The sequence below is a fragment of the Thalassophryne amazonica genome, chromosome 13 (genome assembly GCF_902500255.1).
Source record: "Thalassophryne amazonica chromosome 13, fThaAma1.1, whole genome shotgun sequence".
Taxonomy (NCBI): Eukaryota; Metazoa; Chordata; class Actinopteri; order Batrachoidiformes; family Batrachoididae; genus Thalassophryne; species Thalassophryne amazonica.
This window is the reverse complement of record NC_047115.1, coordinates 30,533,634-30,558,924: the sequence shown is the minus strand read 5'-3', so window position 1 is coordinate 30,558,924 and position 25,291 is coordinate 30,533,634. Positions and strand designations below refer to the sequence as shown.

Genomic DNA, 25,291 nt, shown 5'->3' with positions numbered 1-25,291 from the left:
GAAAGAAGACACAGCACCCTGTCAACATGTTTTAAAATACCTGTGCTAATGAAATCAGAAGTGGTGGTAAAATATGTGGGGGATGAAATCATGTTTCTATGATTGTGTGGCTGTGATGATGCCTATGAGTGGGACACCCTTGCCTTACTCTGTGTAAAATGGATCATAATTATGCAAAGCCAACTTTTCTGTTCAATTAAAAGACACATTAAATAATTCTTTGATTTGTTCATATTTCTGGACAATTTACATACTCTGCCACAAGCCATCAATCATGGCTTTTCCTTAAGGAATAACATTCATTGTTATTTTGCTGTTGTCATTGTTGATTCTGATTACCTGCTTGAAGCAGTTCATTCAATTATCATTCATGAGGTTATTTTCTTTTGTTTCCATAATTAGTTGCTGTGATTTGGTACATAAGTAAATGATCGTGGAGTTGAATGGTTTGAGTTTACTCACCTTTCTAAAACATTATGAAAAGAAACGGGGAGCCAGAGGAACAAATCTTTGGTGGATATGAAATAGATGGATTTTTTTTTTTTTTCATCTCAGGACAGACGTCTTCTATCCTCGAGCCTGCCCACACGTCACCCTTGTGATTGACTGTCTGTTAAATTTCACATTCCTCTGTGTTGTGCTCATTCACAACAGTAAAGTGTTCATATTTGACTCTTTCATTGTCCATTCATTTGCGCCCCCTGTTGTGGGTCTGTGTCACTACACTTTCCCCAACAGGATATCTCGGCCAGCGTCATGGATCCCGAGGGGCGTCACCCATCTGTTGGACAGCCAATGGAAGAGCAGGGTGCACAGGCGTCTGCAGGAGACGTGCTCGGTGAGTTGCAGCAAATCCTCACTGCCTTTACCGCTCGGCTGGATTTGATGACTGAGCAAAACGTCATCCTTTCGCAGGATGGAGGCTCTCACCGCACAGGTGGAAGCGCGCAATCAGAGCGCTGCTGCTGTTGCTCCTCCTGCCGACCATGTGCCCGATATTAACGTTCCACTGGTCATTCAACGAAACCCCCCACCATCCCCTGAAGCATACATAAGTCCCCCAGAGCCATACGGGGGTTGTGTGGAGACGTGCGCAGACTTTCTGATGCAGTGTTCGCTCGTCTTTGCACAATGACCTGTGATGTACGCGTCTGATGCCAGCAAGGTGGCTTATGTTATTAACTTGCTTCGTGGTGAGGCACGCGCTTGGGCTACAGCGCTTTGGGAGCACAACTCACGGCTCCTTACCTCTTATACTGGGTTTGTGAGGGAGTTCAGAACAGTGTTTGATCACCCTAAAAGAGGAGAGACCACTTCAACAGTGCTGCTGTCAATGCGACAGGGGCACCGGCGCGCAGCCGAATATTCAGTCGACTTCCGCATCGCGGCTGCGAGGTCCGGCTGGAATAACGTTGCGCTCCGCGCCACCTTCATAAACGGACTGTTGTCGGTCCTGAAGGAGCACCTGGTATCTAAGGAAGAACCGCAGGATTTAGATGGGCTTATCGATCTCGTTATACGGTTAGACAATCGGTTGGAGGAACGCCGTCGGGAGCGAGACGAAGGACGTGGCCGGGCACGCGTCGTCCCTCTCCCTTCCGGGTTCGAAAAGGTTCCGCCCTCCCTACGCTCCACAGCACTCCGTGGAGCAACAGCTCCCCCTGCTGACGTTGCTAGGGAAACGCACAGGGCCAAAATGAGAACAGCTGACAGAATGAGGAGGCTGGTCCGCGGGGAGTGTTTTCTCTGCAGCTCAAAAGAGCACATACAGAAAAACTGCCCCAAACGGCCAAAACGACAACACCCGCCCTTAGAGAGTGGGCTAAGGGGGGGTCATAACATTCACGTGGGACACACACATATTGCCACACGACTCCCAGTTACAATCCTGAGTGGGGATTTAACCCTTCAAGCCCCAGCACTGGTGGACACGGGGTCAGAAGGGAATCTGCTGGATAGCAGATGGGCAAGGGAGGTAGGGCTCCCTCTGGTGGCGCTTCCTTTGCCATTGCAGGTGCGGGCACTAGATGGCACCCTTCTCCCTTTAATCACGCACAAGACACAACCTGTAACTCTGGTGGTGTCTGGGAATCATCGGGAGGAGATCGAGTTTTTTGTGACTCCTTCTACCTCCCGCGTGATTTTGGGTTTCCCGTGGATGTTGAAACACAATCCCCGGATTGATTGGCCGTCTGGGGTGGTGGTTCAGTGGAGTGAAACCTGCCATCGGGCGTGTTTAGGATCCTCGGTTCCTCCCGGTTTACATGCTAAGGAGGAGGTCAAAGTCCATCCCAATCTGACGGCGGTGCCGGTTGAGTACCACGATCTTGCTGATGTCTTCAGCAAGGATCTGGCACTCACCCTTCCCCCGCACCGTCTGTACGATTGTGCCATTGATCTGATTCCAGGCGTTGAGTTCCCGTCCAGCAGGCTGTACAACCTGAGCGCGAATCAATGGAGACCTACATCCGGGACTCATTAGCTGCCGGGCTGATACGGAACTCCACCTCCCCGATGGGTGCAGGTTTCTTTTTTGTGGGCAAGAAGGATGGCAGACTCCGTTCATGCATTGATTACAGGGGGCTGAATGAGATTACGGTTCGCAACCGATACCCGTTGCAGTTGTTGGATTCCGTGTTCACCCCCCTGCATGGAGCCAAAATCTTTACTAAGCTGGATCTTAGGAATGCGTATCACCTGGTTCGGATCCGGAAGGGAGACGAATGGAAGACGGCATTTAACACCCCGTTAGGTCACTTTGAGTACCTGGTCATGTCGTTCGGCCTCACTAACGCCCCTGCGATGTTCCAAGCCTTGGTTAACGACTCTTGCGGGACTTCCTGCACCGATTCGTCTTCGTATATCTGGACGATATTCTCATCTTTTCTCCGGATCCTGAGACCCATGTCCAGCATGTACGTCAGGTCCTGCAGCGGTTGTTAGAGAACCGACTGTTTGTGAAGGGCGAGAAGTGCGAGTTTCACCGCACTTCTTTGTCCTTCCTGGGGTTTATCATCTCCTCTAACTCCGTCACCCCTGATCCGGCCAAGGTTGTGGCGGTGAGAGATTGGCCCCAACCAACAAGACGTAGGAAGCTGCAACCACTAATCCACCATGCTGCAGAGGTTTGCAATGTTAGTGTTAAATCACACAACAAACACTGGAGTGTAGATTTCTCACAGTCAAACATTTTACAGTTGATTATACAGTGCATCCGGAAAGCATTCACAGACAATCAAACTCAAAACCCATCTGTTCTGTTGTGTGGGCCGCTGAAGAGGAGGTACTGCTGGCCCACCACCACCAGAGGGCACCCTGCCTGGAGTGCGGGCTCCAGGCACCAGAGGGTGCTGCCGCCTCACAGGAGCAGCCGGGGTGACAGCTGACACTCATCACCTGTGACAGCTGTCACCACTCATCTGATCTGCATCGGTATATCAGCAAGACGTCATCTCCACCTCTTTGCCGAGATATCGTTCTACCTGAAAGGTAATATCCTCAGCCTGACTGCTTGATAGAAAGCCCTTTTTGTGATTTTTGTGAGTGATAACAGACTTTTTCTCCAACGAGAGGTGGAGGTAGCTTCCCTGCCGTGCAGATTGCTGGGTGCAGACGCACCCACGTTTAATTGTGTTTTTGTTCCTCGCCAGCAGTACCAGGTCCGACACGCGGAGGCAGTGGCCACCTGGGAGTTCGGGACTTGGCGGCTCCAGTATTCCCGGGGTCTGGTGGCGGAGGAAATCGTGTGGTTCCGGTTCTGCTTTGGACAGGCGTCTCCTATCTTCGAGCCTGCCCACACGACACCTTGTGATTTGACCTCTGATCTATTGTGTAATCTGTTGTGTTTGTTGTGCACGTTCGCAACAGTAAAGTGTTGTTATTTGACCTATTCCATTGTCCATTCATTTGCGCCCCCTGTTGTGGGTCCGTGTACTTACACTTTCCCAACATGTTCAAACTGGCATTTGACCTCTAACTGCAGTCTATCACTTGATATTATGTTGTTTTGTTTTAATAATGTTTGTGATCTCCAAATAATGTAATGTAATGTATTATTATTATTATTATTATTATTATTATTATTATTATTATAGCACTTCACTTTTTTCACATTTTGTTATGTTACAGCCTTATTCAAAAATGGATGAAATACATTTTTCCCTCAAAATTCAAAAATTCTACACACAATACCCCATAATGACAATGTGATAAAATATGTACATAAGTATTCACAAAATTAAGCTCAGGTGCATCCTGTTAGCCACTGATCAGCCTTGAGGTGTTTCTACAACTTAATTGGAGTCCAACTGGGGTAAATTCAGTTGATTTGATGTGATTTGGAAAGGTACACACACCTGTCTACATATAAGGTCCCACAGTTGACAGTCCACATCAGAGCACAAACCAAGCATGAAGTCAAAGTAAATGTCTGTAGACCCCCGAGACAGGATCGTCTAGAGGCACAAATTTGGGAAAGGATACACAACCATTTCCCGCTGCTTTGAAGGTCCCAGTGAGCACAGTGGCCTCCATCATCCAGAAATTTGTAAGTTCGGATCCACCAGGACTCATTTGAGAGCTGGTCACCTGTTAAAACTGAGTGATCAGGGAAGAAAGGCCTTAGTCAGGGAAGTGACCAAAAACCCGATGGTCACTCTGTCAGAGCTCCAACATTCCTTTGTGGAGAGAGAATCTTTCAGAAGGACAACCATCTCTGCAGCAATCTACCAATTAGGCCTGTATGGTACAGTGGTCAGACGGAAGCCACTCCTTAGTAAAAGGCACATGGCAGCCCACCTGGAGTTTACCCTAAGGCACCTGAAGGACTGAAGGACTCTCACACCATGAGAAACAAAATTCTCTGGTCTGATGACCTTACAATATAAAGCGCCTTGGGGCAACTGTTTGTTGTGATTTGGCACTATATAAAAAAATTGATTGAATTGATTGATTGATTGATGAGACAAAGATTGAACTCTTTGGCATGAATGGCAGGTGTCATGTTTGGAGGAAACCAGGCACAATCCCTACAGTGAAGCAAGTTGGTGGCAACATCAAGCTGTGTGGATGTTTTTCAGTGGCAGGAACTGAGAGACTAGTCAGGATTGAGGGAAAGATGAATGCAGCAATGTACAGAGACATACTGGATGAAAACCTGCTCCAGAGCGCTCTTGACCTAAGACTAGGGCAACAGTTCATCTTTCAGCAGGAGAATGACCCTAAACACACAGCCAAGATAACAAAGGAGTGACTTCAGGACAACTCTGTGAATGTCCTTGAGTGGCCCAGCCAGAGCCCAGACCTGAATCTGATTGAACATCTCTGGAGAGATCTGAAAATGGCTGTGCACCGACGCTCCCCATCCAGCATAATGGAACTTGAGAGATGTTGCAAAGAGGAATGGGCAAAACTGCCCATAGATGGGTGTGCCAAGCTTGTGGCATCATATTCAAGAAGATTTGATGTTGTAATTGCTGCCAAAGGTGCATCAACAAAGTATTGAGCAAAATTTGTGAATGCCTTTGTATATGTGATTTCTTAGGGCCCCTTCACACATAGTACAAATAAGTATGAATCAGAGGGAATCAGAGCAAAACAGCTCGAATGAGTGAGCCACGAAAACAACAAGCCGATGTCAGGAGGGATGCACGGTTGGGCAGGCATGATGTATCCTACTGCAACAAACACTGTCTTATAACAGGAGCGTAAAATGGCTAAAATCAACAAGGAGATGAACATATTTTAAAAATAGATAAATTAGACGATGTAGACGAAGCGGAAGTTTTCGTTGCGAAACATACGCACCCCACATGTGTTGTGGAGGGGGCGGGGGGTGCGAAACACACGCACACCACATGTGTTGTGGGGGGGTGAGGGGCACAACACGTGCGATACACATGCATGACACATGTGTTGAGAGGGGAGCCGATACTGTGGCACGCCACGTGTGTGTTGCTTGGCAACTCTACAGTTGTGGGGCCACTTAGACAAATTCCACAGCCAGCTCAAAAGTGGTTGAATGCTCACTATTTTTGTGTTGACAGTGCGACTGGCACCACATTTTTTAAGTGTCCAGTGAGCAGTGTTGGATGTTCGTGTGTGTCAACTGGAATTTGGCCGACACCTGCCGCTAGAGGGATCGAATGGGCTCTCACAGGGCACTCTCTGTCTTTCAGCCACTTGTGTGTGTGAATAGTTGTAGCGACAGGTGTACGAGGCATTAGAGGTGGCTCCAATTTTTCACGACTTGCATGCAGTTCCTCCTTCATGTGCCAGTTGGCTTCAATCGTATTATGTGTGAAGGGGCCCTTAGATTTTATATATATACGTTTGCAAAAAATTTCAAAAACCTTTTTCATGATGTTTGATGGTGTATGGGGTGTACAATTTTAAGGGAAAAAATTAATTTACTTCATTTTGCAATAAGGCTACTTTCTGGATGCACTGTAAGAGCACGACTGATACACTGGTTGGCCAATAATATCAGCTAATATGAGCCTTTCACAAATATACTTGAATCAGTGTTATTTTTGCTGATTTGAAGACTTTTATTTTATGAAATAAACAATGCAGAAAATCACTTTATTTGTTGGAAATGGTGTTTATTATTTTCAATGCTGTGAACCATGGCTGGGACCCCATCACCCCTTGGTTACATTGGTTACAAGAGTTACAAGAGTCAGAGGCATACTGACCAGCTACCATTCATTTTCAAACAGAATGGGTGATAAGAGACAATTGGTCACTATGCTGCCAGGTAGGTGAGGCCAAAATAGACAAGAAGTCTTTTTATGCAAATGCTGAGCAAGGCATCATGGCAACTGCTGGTCCAGGTAAAGGTGGGTTGGTTGGTAGTTACATTTATAGTGATTTATACACGTTAATGTTTAAACTGTAACACATCAAGCCTCAATTACATTTATTTGTGAAAATAATTTCCTAACAAAATGTTCGGACTCACTGACTTTTTTTTTATGTACATATCAGTAGATATATAGGTATCGTCATTTTTGCTTCCCTGTTTGTATCATATTGTCCGGCTCTACAAATAAGATTAAACTTTCCACCAAGTGTCACATGTCTCGATGTACAGATCCTGTGCTATCTATAATGGCTTCAGCTTTTGTTTGTATACTTGCTGCTTGTTATCTACTTGCCCTCTAGATACTCTGTCTATTGATAAGGTTGACAACATAGGAACCTGTAGACTCCAGCGATGTCCTCTCCATAAATCCATTTACAGACAAATCATCCAAACAAGCATCTGCCTCACTGGTCTGTTGGTCCCTGAGGTAAATCTTTAATGACCCACTTCAATGGATTGGGTTTTGTTAGCAAGCCGACAGCACAAAGACGTTGAAAACAGCTACTAATGACAATTAAAGCATGGCTGCCGGCAGGCTCTTTGCCATCAACTCTTATTTTTAGCAAATGTCTAACATCTTCAGCTAAACTCTTGAGTACTTGATTAAATTGGATTTGCAAATCGGCATTATTGATTGAAACTCGTAAAACTGTGACCATTAACAAAACTCGAAGCATTCTGTTGCTTCAGTATTGCTCACTCAGTTAGTCTACTAATGCTGGATCCCTTTGGTTTGATGCAGATAAAATCAATTGCAGATTTAATTTTCCTCATACTCTTCATAATATCCCCCCAACAATGAGTCATTGTTGGTCATGAAAGAGAATTGACGAAAGTAACAATCAACAGTTTGAGAGCATTTTTCTCTCTTCTTCAAAGCAGCCAATTAAGCCTAACATCACAGCCATTTAACTAAGACTGTGCTCCAAATTGATTCCGACTTTAGTGTTGGACCTTGCAGACATGGTGCACTTAGTTATGCAAATGCTTATCTCTCTGTGTGATTGGTTAATTAACCTGCGTAGCAGATAGTCCCAGCCATGAACACTAGCTGTTTGATGGCTAAATTGTGGGTCAATTGGGTTTTTAACATTTTCAAAGCAGACTTAGAGGCACGTCTTTGTTCCACCAAGTCTTGTGTGGCTTTTTATTTTCGATTTAATGACTCACTCCACAGGTCCCATAAGGTTAATGTGTTTAAACTCACTGTAATTGAGCTTTTGACTTATCTTTTCAGGGCTTTTTGGGGGAAAAAATGTCCTATTATGCCATGTTTCTGTTCCTTGATTGTTATTATCCAACATTCCCACCGCCCCTCCCTTTGTGCCCTGCCTCAAATTCCATACCACCCTTTTCCATCCTGAGTTATGAGCATCCCCATGGGAAGTCATTTATATTGCCATTGGAGTGACAATAATGCATTTGCACACCATTTCCCTCTGCCCCACGCGCGCTGACAGGCTTTTATTGGCCCCATTTTTTTTGTTTTCCCAGAAGCACATTGTCCAAACCGTCCTCACAGAACTAAAATATTCACATAGAAAGTGCTGGACGCCTTCCAATCAGCAAAACAAGTGACATCTATCTGCGCGATTACGCCTCATTTTGACGGTAAAAAAGACAGGGCAGCGCAAGTCAGCCGCTCCACTTTCTGCATTTCATTTCATCGCTCAGTGAACAACCATGTTCACATTCTGCTGTCATGTAGGTATCATTCCGCATGAGATGCAGACACAACTCTTGACGGCCCTCGTGGATGTTTTTTTCCAGATCTTACCACCAGCAGAGCGATATCTTTTGACAACTTGCAGATCACTTGTCATTAAGATAACGTACTGTATGCCGCCGATATTTAGAAATAAAGAGACGTACCAGACGTGGTGCATTCATTCCACGTCAGTACACGCCGACAGGTAATGCGTGCTTGTGAAGCACTTATCCACAGGCTTTTTACTAGAGATTTTGACACTTAATTAAATATGTCTGTTGCTGTTACTTTGTAGGTGATCCTGATCTTGACGAAGCTGTATGACTTCAACCTGGGGGCGGTAACTGAGAGCTCTCTCTGGAGGTAAGGTTGTATTGATTTCTTTGCTATTGTGCCCTCGCCTTCTGAACAGAAAAGTTAAGCTGTCATTGCGTGACTTTTCTAAAAATGCAAACGCGGAACCCTAAAACAATAATGTATTCACAGAGAGTGCACTACACAGTGAGTATGATTTATAACTTTAACCCCCATGCTTGAATATGAACAAGCAAGCAAGACTGGGAGCCAATATGAAGCATGTTTTAATAAAACAAACTGAAATGGTTCATGATGCAGCTTTATCCTCTGGGGCTCATAAAACCTCATAAATTAACCAGGTGATATTAGCAGTAAGTAAAATAGTTTTTTATTAACCTTTTCCAATTAAATATTGTTGGGGTTTCATGTTGAATATCCTTGACAGTCAGGTCCTTAAGTTATTTTGTTTATTTATGTAGCTTTAATTCAAGGGGGTTTGGGGGCCCATAAGTAATTGGAAAAAATAATTCTAATCCTATTACATTTTTTCCACGAATCTGATTGGTTAAACGTGTGAGATTTCAGACCGTATAATATCGGGGTAACGGTGGCAAAATATTTGACTTTTTTTGACCGGTGTTCTGACGAGATATCATTCTTGTTGAATGTCATTATATTATATTGCACATGTGCAATATTGTCGGGACACGGAACTGTCGATTTATGCAATGAGACACACAATTCAACAGAACACCAGCTGCGCGCACTGCTAGCTGTTAGCACTGTTAGCTGGGAGCGAGAGAAAGTCGCGTAGCACTGCCGCCGCTGAAATGGGTGAATTTAAGCTACCATACGAAAGTATTGTTGTGGATTCTGATACAGAATCACTGTTTCACGTTTGATGGATTTTGGGGAGGCGATGGTCTAGTGGTTAAGGTGTTGGGCTTGAGTCCAGAAGATCATGGGTTCAAATCCCCACCTGACTGGAAAATCACTAAGGGCCCTTGGGCAAGGCCTTTAATCCCCTATTGCTCCCGGTGTGTAGTGGCGCCTTGTATGGCAGCACCCTGACATCGGCGTGAATGTGAGGCATAATTGTAAAGTGCTTTGAGCATCTGATGCAGATGGAAAAGCGCTATATAAATGCAGTCCATTTACCATTTGTATTTGATGGATTTTCACATTTGATGGATTACTCCGCGTCCTGACCGATGTTGGAGCGACACTGCCTTGGCTCGGCGGTAAGCCTCGCCGACCAAATTACCTACAGAAAAATAAACCGTGCACCCTCTTGTGTCTGATGATTTGTGGACATTCATGCTGTCGCAAAATTAAAGTCTGCAACCATATAACCGGCATGAACATCTACAAATCATCAGACACAACAGGGTTATTCCCTAAATATAAGGTTCATTGCGAGAACGAAACAGCACTTTTACAGCCAGTTTTCTTTGAGACAAATCAGGGCATGGATATATTAATATTTCCAAGCCGCAAAATAAGTCTTGGGCTTAATTTACCTCCATCATTCAGAAATATAAACAGGATGGTAAATGGTATGGTAAATGTGTCTATGGTAAATGTGTCTGGAAGAGACAGTTCTACTATCAAGACCATCTGCTTCCTATTATAGCTACAGCTGTTTCTGATTAGGCAAATCAGAATGAATGCTTTGCAATCTGACTCATTCTACTAGAACCTGACTATGCAAGAAGGAGACCAGCGAGGGAAGCCACCAATGACGACACTGAAGGAGTTATAAGCTTAGATATTTTATGCGCCATTAGTTTGTCTATTTTCTTATGGGCTCTGAAAATGGAGGTAGTTATGGTAGTTGCAAACATACTTTGCATTCATTCTATTTTGCAGCCATAGCACCTGTGACATGAAGGGTTCTTGAGCACTTTGACCATCCAGACAATACAGACGAATATTACAAGGCCTTACAGTCAGATACGTATATTTGGGAAAGAATTCTGTTGATTATCAATTGTTATATTTGAACATGAATGTTAACAGCTGAGTGATGAACACAACATATTTGCAGAGTATTTAGTACACTAAAATAGAATCTGGGTTACTTTTGACTGAAAAATTGAATATTTGAAAGCACCTTTGAGTGAACATTCCAGACGTGTGTCACTGCTGTAACATTCTCAGTTATCTGTTGGACATTACAACAGTAATGGCACACAGTTTTTTAAGTTAAAATAAATGCACTTTTGCCACTCTTGGTGGCTTTCCTCACTAGTTTCCTTATTTTGTGGCCGATCGTTATTTGAGATTCGCCTCCTCCAGACACATTTATAATACAGTACCATGTTGTTTGTATTTCTGTGATGTAAATGAATTCCAAGACATATTTAGTGATTTAGAAACATCCATTTATCCATCCCCAAAGACGAAAATTGGCTGTAAAAGTGATAATTTAATGGTGTTACACTGAAGCTGCAGTGACTTGTGCAACCCATCATTTTGGCTTTGATATTTTTATTTCCTTTCTGTTATGGTGTAGAGATTAGTTTTGAGTTTAAAGGGCATCATTTTAGATTATTTATTTATTTATTTACATAGAGAAGCCTGATTTTGTTTCTTTGTTTATTCAGTTTAGTTTATTACACTTTCCCAGTGGCTTACAACATACAGTACACATCCAATCGAATGCCTAAAATCATTATAATCAATCAATCAATCAATCAATTTTTTTATATAGCGCCAAATCACAACAAACAGTTGCCCCAAGGCGCTTTATATTGTAAGGCAAGGCCATACAATAATTATGTAAAACCCCAACGGTCAAAACGACCCCCTGTGAGCAAGCACTTGGCTACAGTGGGAAGGAAAAACTCCCTTTTAACAGGAAGAAACCTCCAGCAGAACCAGGCTCAGGGAGGGGCAGTCTTCTGCTGGGACTGGTTGGGGCTGAGGGAGAGAACCAGGAAAAAGACATGCTGTGGAGGGGAGCAGAGATCGATCACTAATGATTAAATGCAGAGTGGTGCATACAGAGCAAAAAGAGAAAGAAACAGTGCATCATGGGAACCCCCCAGCAGTCTACGTCTATAGCAGCATAACTAAGGGATGGTTCAGGGTCACCTGATCCAGCCCTAACTATAAGCTTTAGCAAAAAGGAAAGTTTTAAGCCTAATCTTAAAAGTAGAGAGGGTGTCTGTCTCCCTGATCTGAATTGGGAGCTGGTTCCACAGGAGAGGAGCCTGAAAGCTGAAGGCTCTGCCTCCCATTCTACTCTTACAAACCCTAGGAACTACAAGAAAGCCTGCAGTCTGAGAGCGAAGCGCTCTATTGGGGTACAACACAATAACAACACAATGTAATAATAACAAGATGTTAAAACAGATGATAACCCACAAAATAAAGTATTCAGTGTTAAATTGCAGTGAATTTAAAATATCAGGGAGAAGCTAATAATGACATATAATTAATACCAATAAAAGAAAAATAAATTATACATACCAGTGAATGGATAGGATAAATCAGGTGCACAGCACCTCTGCAAGCCATTCTATCAACTGCCAAAATAGCAAACAGCAATAAAATAAATAATTATTATTTTTATGAATTATTGCTGCCAATGTGTTATTATTTAATCAGAAAATTCTCCCAGGGGAAAAAACGTGTAGGATGTGGAATAGCGCAAGGTTCGCAAACTTTTTCTTCCGCCTCTGTTTGGAAAGAGAGAGACCACAGTTTTACTTCCATCACCTGTCACCATTCTAAAATGTAAATGATACTCAAAGGATGACAGGATGTCTTCTGTTTTAGCTTTTAATAAAATAATGAGCAAAAAAATTATTAAAGCTGTACAGTCTTTCAAATTTCACCAAACTGAGAAAATGAAATTTCTACCAAAATCCAAGCATTATTATGTAGACTTATTTTTGTACCATGTTTCAAAATTACTGCTTATTTTAATGAAGAGAACATATTTATCTGGGGGAAATTCCATGGCAAATATTGTCTCTTCCATTAAATTTCATTGTGCAGATGAACTGCAGGAGGAAGCATGTGTGCACATGCATGAGGTTTTGAGATTACCTGTGACCTGATCCACTTGTTTGATGCTACCAAATGTATGCCATGGCATCTGATCATTTGAATTTGTACCCATCAGGGGTTGAAATTCTAAATTGTTTCCAGAAAGCATGAATTTTGATCATATTGACATTATAATACTACGAATCCTTTATTTAAATGCTAAGGATTAAAATTGTAGTGGTGCCAAAGAAAATTATTTTCATGATTTAAATCTTTAAAAACCCAGAGGCAGTACAGCTTTACCTATTACCTATATTTCAGATAAATATTTCTGGACCAGAACTTTAAACAATATGAGTATAAAGTTTCTGGTTTTGTATTTTTATCAATTGCTTCTGCTTCCTTTTTTTCATTCCGTGGACCAGGTCAGAGCCTTGCTTGAAACTGCTAAAGAGTTCAGTGTTTTTGAAGAAAGAACACATCTTGGTTTCTGTTGATTGTCAACCTGTGAGATTTATCTTTGGGTTCCTCTGTTTGGATCAGTGCTTCTCTTCTGTGACCTAGGACCTTCCTGATGGAGTTTGTGATAGATTGTTATCCCTAAACTTTTTGTTTTAGGAGCAGTTGACATGCAATCGCTACTGTATAGCACTATAATTCAATTCTCTATGGATTGAGAGGTGAATTACAGTGCCCTGTCAGGTCATAAATAAAAATGGAATTCATTAAGGATTATACCATAGAGCACAATCCTGCTTCTGAGATATTTTTTTCTCACCTCTTCCATAGCCTGCAGAGAACTCATTTTGTTTTGAAATACACATGAAATAGAGACCATCAGCCCACCGAGCAGAGACTTCCAAATTAATATCTGTTTCACTCGAGGCGCCGTGAAGATTTACACCTGACTTGACGTGTTTTGAAATCCCATATTATGTACAGGAGGTCTTCCATCTTCAAGGTGTCTGCTTAACAATGGCGCCACGAGTAAATTAGAGTGTACCTCCGGGGTTGTACGATCGCTCTTAGTGTGGTTATTAGAAAAGCTGAGATTTGAATGTTATGAAAGTAAATGGGAGTAAATGATTTCTGTGATAATGCAATAAATGATTTATGACTATGGCTTCGGGCCGCTGTTGGTGGCAAAATGCGACGTGAAGATCAGTGGGCGACTCACTGGAGCTATTTAAGTGCACATCAAGTCTCTTTGTGTTTCTCGCAAAGGAAATTTCACAATGTAATAATATCGTTTAAGGCGCTTTCTTGCTCAACCAAAGAGAGACGTGGCGGCTGAAAGGAATACTTAAGCACAGGTACATATGTGTACAGGCATCTTTGAAAACAATGTCAACAGTGAATGGAATGATTCAGGTTAATGCACAGACAATGATAGCAGGCTCTGGGTATCTATCCAATTATGCAGTGAAATTACATTTGGAAGCACTCAGGTAGAACTGAGACCGTGGATTGCCTGTTTGTTGCCAGGAGAAATATGAAGATTGGGATGACAAATACATCTACCCTTGTCATTTGAGACATGGACTTGTAAGAGACTGACGGTTCTGTGAAGTGAATGTATCTCTACAGGAGCTTTGTTTGTTTGTTCCTGTTGGGTCTTTTTGCATATTGCTGGAGATGTAATTTTCCCATTTTGTATAAACAGGCCATTTCATTAACAAGCGCTGGCCGGGATGGGAGATGCATTTGGCTGTCGCTCTCTGCAGCTTTTTTTTTTTTTTTTAAGCAAGCATGGTATCTTAAATTTCATCTTAAATTACTATGTGTCACTTTTTGATTGCTTGTTTGTTGCAATGTGGCATCAGACTAAAAAATTTATTCCAGATATGTTGCTTTTTGCCAGTGCATCATGAGCGGTATTTAATGTTCCTTCTACAGATTACCGTGTATGGTAAAAGTATGGCATTTCTGAAGTACTTTTCCATCTGATGAATGTTCTGTGCTTTACACTGATGCTTCACACTCAACCATTCACACACGGATGTCAGCATGCTCAACCCTATACTGGGATTAAATTGGATTAAGGACCTGTCCCAAGGGTCCTTAGTGATTTTCCTGACAGGGAATCAAACTGAGTATCTGGTCTCAAGTCCACTGCCTTAACCTCTTGACCAGTGTTGCCCAGTACTGTTCCTTGGGATCCAAAGTAATGTGCATTTTCGATTTCTCCCTACTGTAACTGCATATAATGAGCCAAATCAGTTAAGGTCCATTGTTGTCAGTTGTTGATTGGCTGAACACCCCTGACTGAGTTGATCTGGCTTGAGTAGGTCAGGGAAAAATGGAAAACATGTAGTACATTGGGTCCTGAGGACCAGCGGCCCCATTTACAACCACTGCACATAAGGAAAATGAGAGCCAAAAGAGGCACTTGACAACTTAAACACATACGTTGTGATTCATCACCATAAACTGACAGCAAAATATGCCTATCTCTGCACAAACTGTGACCCATGCATATGAAGATTTTGGAGATGGTGAAGCCAGATAGAAATATGTGAGTGGCATGATTACAAACATTTATACCATGGTCAGTGAGAATTCCATGTCTAACTGGCGTGCATTACTTTTGTGTATATGCACACGTAGTTCAGCGAGTTAAGTCACTGTTATAATCACTCCGCTCTGGTCGTCATCATAGCAATGTGCAAATCAGTTGGCACAGATCAGCTGTGTTTTGACAGGTGAATGACAGAAACATGGATTTCCAAGTGAATTTTAATATTTTTGACCAAAATAAAACGTTTGAGGAATGGAAAGAGGAGGAGAGCAGACGAGAAGAACAGCAAAAGCAACGGCATAAAGATTTAACATCGGACGAAATGGACAAGATTGAAGACGGGAAAGAAGAAGAAAAGGGTTGTATCCTTGCGGGCTGCCGAGCGCTCCACATCAAAACAGCGAGCATAGTTTCAGGACCTGTTGCTAGAGTTGGCCGCAGCTCCACAACGCAAAGAGTGGGGCGGTGTTAGTGGCCCGCTGTGGCGCTTACCGAGCCTGCAGACACGGTAAGTGCATTGGCGGCAAAATGTCTTGAGACTGGCATAAAATAGTCTCAAATACTTACGCATTTTTATCAAGTTCTGTTAACTTAAATAAATATTTGTGTGTTAGCTCACTGTGTGGGACCATGGTATAAGCGGATTAAACAACCCGAAGCCGTGCATTATACGGTTTGAATGCACGACGTGGAGTCTAAAACACCACGATGCGTCGTGCATTCAAACCGCATAATGCACGGCTTCGAGTTGTTTAATCCTTACATAATTGTTGTGTGGGCCGCTGAAGAGGAGGTACTGCTGGCCCACCACCACCAGAGGGCGCCCTGCCTGGAGTGCGGGCTCCAGGCACCAGAGGGCGCTGCCGCCTTATGGGAGTAGCCTGGGTGACTGCTGTCACCCATCACCAGACACAGCTGTTCCACTCAGCACAGAGGTATATCAGGAGGACGGCGTCTCCACCTCAGTGCCGAGATATCGCCTAAGACTGAGGTAATATTCTCTGCATTTACATTCTGAACAACCAGCTAAACTTGTTAAACCTTTTCAGGACTGTTGACTACTGGTAGCTTCATTGCTTGGATAAGTACTCACCTTCCTGCTGTACATTGACAAGAGGTGGAGGCGGCTTCTCCCCTCTCCGTTACTGGGTGCGGTCGCATCCACACCTGTGTGTTGTTGCTCTCTCCCGCCAGCAGTACCGGATCCGACGAGCGGAGGCAGTGGCCACCTGGGAATTCGGGACTTGGCGGTTCCAGTATTTCCAGGGTTCGGTGGCAGAGGAGATCTGGGTGGTTCCGGTTCGACTGAGACGGACGTCTGCTACCTTCGAGCCTGCCCACACGACACCAGCGGATTCGACCCCAAATTGTGATTGTTGTATTTATTGTGCTCGTTTCACAATAGTAAACCTTGTTATTCACCTTCCTCCATTGTCCGTTCATTGCGCCCCCTGTTGTGGGTCCGTGTTCCTACACTTTCACAACAGGATATCTCGGCCAGCGTCATGGACCCCGAGGGGCGTCAACCGGCTGTTGAACGGCCAATGGAAGACCAAGGCGCGTCGGAGGCTTCGGGAGGGGTAATCGGTGAGTTGCAGCGGATCCTCACCGCTTTCACCTCTCTGATCGATTTAATGACCGAGCAGCACGTTCTCCTAAACCGCAGGGTGGAGGCTCTCGCCGCACAAGTGGAGGCGCGCCCTTCGGGCGCCGCTGCGGCTCTCCCTCCCGAGGACCCTGCGCGTGAAAGTGACGTTCCACTGGTCGTTCAACGGTCCCTTCCTCCGTCCCCAGAAGCATACATAAGCCCTCCAGAGCCGTACGGAGGCTGTGTGGAGACGTGCGCGGATTTTCTGATGCAGTGTTCGCTCGTCTTCGCACAGCGTCCCGTGATGTACGCGACTGATGCTAGCAAAGTAGCTTATGTGATAAATCTGCTTCGCGGGGAGGCACGTGCTTGGGCTACAGCGCTCTGGGAGCAGAACTCACGGCTCCTTCATACATACGATGGGTTTGTACGGGAGCTCAGAACAGTGTTCGATCATCCCAACAGAGGAGAGTCCGCTTCAACCGCACTACTGTCAATAAGACAGGGGCGTCGGAGCGCAGCTGCTTATGCAGTCGCCTTCCGCATCGCGGCGGCGAGATCCGGCTGGAATAGCACTGCCCTCCACGCTGCCTTTGTAAACGGACTGTCACTGGTCCTAAAAGAGCACCTGGTGGCTAAGGACGAACCGCGGGATTTAGATGGGCTCATCGATCTAGTCATACGACTCGACAACCGGTTAGAAGAACGCCGTCGGGAACGAGGCGAAGGGCGTGGCCAGGCACGCGTCATCCCTCTCCCTTCCGGGTCCGATCGAGCTCCGCCCTCCCCACGCTCTTCTGTTCCTGCGCTCCGTGCGCCTATGGCTCCCCCTGCTGACGAAGCTATGGACACGAGCAGGGCAACATTTAGGGCACCTGGAGCACAAAGGAGGCGGGCCCACGGAGCTTGTTATGTTTGTGGCTCGAGTGAGCATCTCGCAAACGACTGCCCCGAGCGGTTAAACTCCAACGCCCGCCCCTAGAGACTGGGCCAGGGGTGGGCCAAAACATTCACGTGGGACACACCCACATTGCTACACGACTCCCAGTTACGATCCTGTTTGAGGATTCAACCCTGAAGGCCCCAGCACTGGTGGACACGGGCTCTGAGGGGAATCTGCTTGACAGTAGATGGGCCAGGGAGATAGGGCTCCCTCTGGTGGCTCTTACCTCGCCTGTGCAGGTTCGGGCACTAGATGGCTCCCTACTCCCACCAATCACGCATAAGACACCTCCAGTAACTCTGGTGGTGTCAGGTAACCACCGGGAGGTGATCGAGTTCTTTGTGACTCAGGCCACCTCCCGTGTGGTTTTGGGGTTTCCATGGATGCTAAAGCACAATCCCCGGATCGATTGGCCGTCCGGGGTAGTGGTTCAGTGGAGCGAAACCTGCCATCGGGAGTGTCTAGGTTCCTCGGTTCCTCCCGGCTCCCAAGCTAAGGAGGAGGTCCGAGTCCCGCCCAATCTGAAGGCGGTGCCGGCGGAGTACCATGACCTCGCTGACGTGTTCAGCAAGGATCTGGCTCTCACGCTTCCTCCCCACCGCCCGTATGATTGTGCCATTGATTTGGTTCCAGGCAGTGAGTTCCCGTCCAGTAGGCTGTACAACCTCTCACGGCCGGAGCGTGAATCAATGGAGACCTACATCCGGGACTCATTAGCTGCCGGGTTGATCCGGAATTCCACCTCTCCGATGGGTGCTGGTTTCTTTTTTGTGGGTAAAAAGGATGGCGGGCTTCGTCCATGCATTGATTATAGGGGGTTGAACGAACTCACGGTTCGCAATCGATACCCGTTGCCCCTGTTGGATTCAGTGTTCACCCCCTTGCATGGAGCCAATATCTTCACCAAACTTGATCTTAGGAATGCGTATCATTTGGTTCGGATCCGGAAGGGAGACGAATGGAAGACGGCATTTAACACCCCGTTGGGCCATTTTGAGTACCTGGTCATGCCGTTCGGTCTCACTAATGCTCCCGCGACCTTCCAAGCGTTGGTAAATGATGTCCTGCGGGACTTCCTGCACCGGTTCGTCTTCGTGTATCTGGACGATATACTCATCTTTTCCCCGGATCCTGAGACTCATGTCCGGCATGTCCGTCAGGTTCTGCAGCGGTTGTTGGAGAACCGCCTGTTTGTGAAGGGCGAGAAGTGTGAATTCCACCGCACTTCTTTGTCCTTCTTGGGGTTTATCATCTCCTCTAACTCCGTCGCCCCTGATCCGGCCAAGGTTGCGGCGGTGAGAGATTGGCCCCAACCTACAAGCCGTAGGAAGCTGCAACAGTTCCTCGGTTTTGCTAATTTCTACAGGAGGTTCATTAAGGGCTATAGTCAGGTAGTTAGCCCCCTGACAGCCCTGACCTCACCAAAAGTCCCCTTCACCTGGTCGGATCGGTGCGAAGCCGCGTTCAAGGAGTTGAAACGGCGCTTCTCGTCTGCACCAGTTCTGGTGCAGCCCGATTCTAGCCGCCAGTTAGTGGTTGAAGTGGATGCCTCGGACTCAGGGATAGGAGCGGTGCTCTCCCAGAGCGGGAAGACCGATAGGGTCCTTCACCCGTGTGCCTATTTTTCTCGCAGGTTGACCCCCGCTGAACGGAACTATGACGTCGGCAATCGGGAACTCCTTGCTGTGAAAGAGGCCCTTGAAGAGTGGAGACATCTGTTGGAGGGAACAGCCGTGCCATTCACGGTTTTCACTGACCATCAGAACCTGGAGTATATCAGGACCGCCAAGCGGCTGAACCCCAGGCAAGCCCGCTGGTCACTGTTCTTTGGCCGTTTTGACTTCCGGATTACCTACCGTCCCGGGACCAAGAATCAGAGGTCGGATGCATTGTCCCGGGTGCACGAAGACGAAGTCAAAACGGAACCGTCGGATCCCCCGGATCCCATCATCCCGGAGTCCGCTATCATGGCCGCCCTCACCTGGGACGTGGAGAAGACCGTCCGGGAGGCCCTGACCCGTGTCCCGGACCCCGGAAACGGACCAAAGAACAGACTATACGTCCCACCAGAGGCTAGGGCTGCAGTCCTGGACTTCTGTCACGGTTCGAAGCTCTCCTGTCACCCAGGGGTGCGTAGGACCGTGACAGTCGTCCGGCAACGCTTCTGGTGGGCATCCCTGGAGGCCGACGTCCGGGACTACGTCCAGGCCTGTACCACCTGCGCCAGGGGCAAGGCCGACCACAGAAAGACCTCAGGGCAGCTACAGCCACTGCCCGTGCCTCATCGCCCCTGGTCCCACATCGGTCTGGACTTCGTCACGGGTCTCCCGCCGTCCCAGGGAAACACCGTCGTCTTCACGATAGTGGACCGTTTCTCCAAGGCGGCCCACTTCGTGGCCCTCCCGAAGCTCCCAACGGCCCAGGAGACAGCGGACCTCCTGTTCCACCACGTCGTCCGTCTGCATGGCATACCATCAGACATCGTCTCCGATCGCGGTCCCCAGTTCACCTCACATGTCTGGAGGAGCTTCTGCCGGGAACTGGGGGCCACGGTCAGCCTCTCGTCTGGGTACCACCCCCAGACCAACGGGCAGGCAGAGCGGGCGAATCAGGAACTGGAGCAGACACTTCGCTGTGTGACAGCCGCGCACCCGACGGCCTGGAGTACCCACCTGGCCTGGATCGAGTACGCCCACAACAGCCAAGTGTCATCAGCCACCGGCCTCTCCCCGTTTGAGGTGTGCTTGGGGTATCAGCCCCCCTTGTTTCCGGTGGTTGAGGGAGAGGTCGGTGTGCCCTCGGTCCAGGCCCACCTACGGAAGTGCCGTCGGGTGTGGCGTGCCGCCCGCTCTGCCTTGTTGCAGGCCCGGACGAGGGCGAAGAAACATGCAGACCGGCGGCGAGCCCCGGCCCCCAAGTATCGTCCTGGGCAGGAGGTCTGGTTGTCCACCAAGGACATTCCTCTACAGGTTGACTCACCGAAACTCCAAGAACGGTACATCGGACCTTATAAGATCCTCAAGGTCATCAACCCCGCCGCAGTGAGGCTCCAGCTTCCGGCCTCACTGCGGATCCATCCAGTTTTTCATGTTTCCCGGATCAAGCCCCTTCACACCTCACCCCTCTGCACCCCGGGTCCGGCGCCGCCTCCTGCCCGGATCATCGACGGAGCGCCGGCTTGGACTGTCCGCCGGCTCCTTGATGTCCGTCGGATGGGCCGGGGTTTTCAGTATCTGGTGGACTGGGAGGGGTACGGACCCGAGGAGCGCTCCTGGGTGAAGAAGGGCTTCATCCTGGACCCGGCCCTCCTGGCCGACTTCTACCGTCGCCATCCGGACAAGCCCGGTCGTGCGCCAGGAGGCGCCCATTGAGGGGGGGGTCCTGTTGTGTGGGCCGCTGAAGAGGAGGTACTGCTGGCCCACCACCACCAGAGGGCGCCCTGCCTGGAGTGCGGGCTCCAGGCACCAGAGGGCGCTGCCGCCTTATGGGAGTAGCCTGGGTGACTGCTGTCACCCATCACCAGACACAGCTGTTCCACTCAGCACAGAGGTATATCAGGAGGACGGCGTCTCCACCTCAGTGCCGAGATATCGCCTAAGACTGAGGTAATATTCTCTGCATTTACATTCTGAACAACCAGCTAAACTTGTTAAACCTTTTCAGGACTGTTGACTACTGGTAGCTTCATTGCTTGGATAAGTACTCACCTTCCTGCTGTACATTGACAAGAGGTGGAGGCGGCTTCTCCCCTCTCTGTTACTGGGTGCGGTCGCATCCACACCTGTGTGTTGTTGCTCTCTCCCGCCAGCAGTACCGGATCCGACGAGCGGAGGCAGTGGCCACCTGGGAATTCGGGACTTGGCGGTTCCAGTATTTCCAGGGTTCGGTGGCAGAGGAGATCTGGGTGGTTCCGGTTCGACTGAGACGGACGTCTCCTACCTTCGAGCCTGCCCACACGACACCAGCGGATTCGACCCCAAATTGTGATTGTTGTATTTATTGTGCTCGTTTCACAATAGTAAACCTTGTTATTCACCTTCCTCCATTGTCCGTTCATTGCGCCCCCTGTTGTGGGTCCGTGTTCCTACACTTTCACAACAATAATGGTGCCTTGTGCTAGCGAGTACTGAACCCGGGAGAGGTCACTTAAAGTGATATTTTTTTCTGGCCATGATCATTTGTGCGCACATTTTCCTTTCATTGAGCCGATGAATTAATAAAACGTGCTCTCAAATGAATAAAACGTGCTCACGTTTTCCTGGCCGTGATAATTCGTGTCCACATTTTAATGGCCGTGATAATTCGTGCGCACATTTCCTTTAATTGAGTCCTCGAATTAATTAACGAGCACACGTTTTCCTTTCATTCAAAATGAATTCCATAATATGACCTAAATTGTCATCCTCACGAAGGGAAGACGCTTCGCCCTCAGCATCCTTTTTCATGGCGTCATCCTCCAGATGATGTCATGCTGGGTAGCTGGAGTTCTCTATATGTCCATGTGCGCCCAAACCATGATGATATACCCTGACCAGATCCGTTTCGAATGGGGAAATGTATCACACTGTCTGCTGGTTTGTTGACTAATAGTCAACATTTATGTGTCAAGACAATATTGAATAATTGAGTGCACGTTTTACAAATCGTGGCCACATTTAAGTAGATCCTGCCTTTGTTTTACTCAAACAATGCTTAAAACGTGTGCACAGCATAACAAAACGTGTGCACAACATAACAAAACGTGCGCACAATATAACAAAACATGCACACAATACAATAAAATGTGCACACATTCTCTCCACATGCAAAACATTTTGCAATGACACTTCCAGGGCTCCGTAAGTGAGTCATAACCCAAACATTTAATTCCACTTCATAATACATATTACATGTGCATTTCACCATAAATAAAAAAAAATAGCATTTTATTTGTGATAGTGAGCCATAGGTATTCCATAATGACTTATTAATTGCTAAATATATAAGACAACTCAGATCTTAAACCACATTTAATATTTCATCAGCGCTGTCTTGAGCCGCAGCTGCTGAAATGTAACTATATTAGTGTTGGACATGACTGGATTTTTGTGATTATTTGGACAAAGTGTGAAGTGCCTGATGCTACTGGTATGATGCAAATAGTTTCTCACCTGCAATCTTAATTTCAAAAAGGGCCCACATTCGTGTGGCTGCTCAAATTTCAGTAGGAGAGATTTTATCTCAGTAAATGGAGCAGTGTGATGACTTCACAGCAGTGCAAATGATTCTCAGACAATTATAATGATAAATAATTGTTTACTGTTCTGTTATTTGAAAAGTTTTTTGCTGGTTCTTGTGGTGAGTTTGTTCAAGCTTGTTAGAGTTATGTCCAGAATTATTGTGATTTCAAAATGAAAAACAAACATGGTGCACCATGAGAGAGTGTTCATTACAAATGTTTGGGACAACACTACTTGAGGACTCTAGTGTTGCTACTCGCTGTCTTTATTGTTTTGTCATCTCACTACTGCAAATATACACAAGTACCTCGATTTCTGTTTCAGGAACATTTATTTTCCTGCTGTTCCTCTAAGTAAACATTTCAGGCTTCATGTGTATGTTTGACTATTCATGAGGTGTTTTGCATTGACCATTTGTGGTGGGATATACGCAAGTCAGATCCATGTGCACACAATTCCAGGTAGTGTGTGATCTCTAAAGAGGATTTTGCTTTTAGGTGTGTGTATGAACAGTTTTATAAGCCTGATTCTTTCATCCATTCATTCATTTATTCCATTTCTGCCACTATACTCTGCCACATTCCGTGGCCAGTAGCAGTAGACCAAGCAGCTTAACTCACACTTCCCTATCCTTGGCCAAGTCCTCTAACTCTTCCCAGGGGATCCTAAGGTGTTCCCAGCTAGCTGGGAAATAATAATCCCTCTGCCATGTCCTGGGTCTTCCCCAGTGGCCTCTTCCCAGTTGGACATGCCTGCAAGAGCTCTCTGGGGAGACAACTAAGGGGTGTCCTCTCCAGATACTCACACCACCTCAGCTAACTCTTTTCAATGTGGAGAAGTAGTGGCTCTACTCCAAGGTCCAGATATATGAGCTTCTCACCCTGTCTATGAGTGTAAGGCCAGATCGTTGAAAGAGGAAGCTAATTTCTGCCATATGTCCGTGACTTTGTTCTTTTGGTCATGACGAAAGAAGAGTAAACTGACTGGTAAAATGAGAGTCTTACCTTCTGCCTCAGTTCTTCCTTCACCACAATGGTCTGGTACAGCATCGACAGAGTCTCAGATGTTGCCCATTCTGTTTGTCTTGCACCCACTCATGAACAAGACTCCCAAGATGATTGAACTCTTCCACTTGAGGCAATAACTCTCCTGACCCAGAGCGGACAATCCAACCTTTTCTGAAAGAGGACCATGGCCACAGATGTGGAGGTAGTTACCCTCCTCCCTGTCACATTACACTCAGCATTGTTTCTGTTTGCTGACCTTTGATGTTGGTTGTGTTTTTTTATCCTGATCATTCATTCATGATTTCTGATCATGTTTTCAACCTTTCATTGTGATCATCTAATTCAGATGTTGAAATTTGATCCCAGACACTGACATTTGAACCTGATCACTGGCATTGGATCCTGATGTTAATCTTTGATTGTGACTGCTGTTCTTTGTTCTACCTCTTGATCTGGATCGTCCTTGGCCCATGTCACACCCCTCCATCAACTTTTATTGAAATTAGTTATGTATAAAACTGTTGAGAGTCCAACAAACAACCAGAGTCAGCTGTGACCCCTGGTGGTGGAATAAAATACAATTCTATATGAGATTTAATGTATGGGGTTTTTCTGGGGGGTGGGGGGGGGTCCTTTTTTAATTAACAACTGAACATTTAAAATTTGGACTTTTAGTGAGATATTCTCCTGTTAAAGTGGGGGGGGGGGGCGACATTTATGCACAAATGTACAATGAGTGTAAGTAAATTTCAATTGGAGACGATTGGAGATGAAATTCAAATGTGGAGATGATTCATGAAAATGATGAATGCATCAGGTGGAAACTAGCAAGGACACATGTATTGCTCTGTGTGATCCTTTACCCTGAGTGGAAAACAGAGGCCACCATCTTCTTCAGTGTAGAAATATCACTGCTTAATATTCAAGGATCACACGTGTTATAACGACTCACACAACTCATGTTTATGTTACACAGCTGAGCATTTTCATATCTGAAATTCTTGGACTCACTCCGTACCTTGCAGACAGCCAGTGTTTTCAGTTTGTGCCAGTAGTTCTTGGAAATGAGTGTGCAAATAGTTTGAACTTCGATGAGACAGGCAACCGTTGACCGGACAATAGACTGTTGATGGTGAAGTACAGGCCTTTC

The 25,291-nt window shown here is 46.2% G+C and overlaps 1 protein-coding gene across 1 annotated transcript in view; it reads left to right on the top strand.

The window, feature by feature from the left end:
• The window catches only part of sorcs3b (sortilin related VPS10 domain containing receptor 3b), a 154,070-nt gene that overhangs the window by 55,428 nt on the left and 73,351 nt on the right, over positions 1-25,291 (top strand). Inside the window, exon 2 of the mRNA XM_034184870.1 lies at positions 8,869-8,936. Coding sequence (XP_034040761.1) covers positions 8,869-8,936 — 68 coding nt within the window. The remainder of the gene's footprint in view (positions 1-8,868; positions 8,937-25,291) is intronic.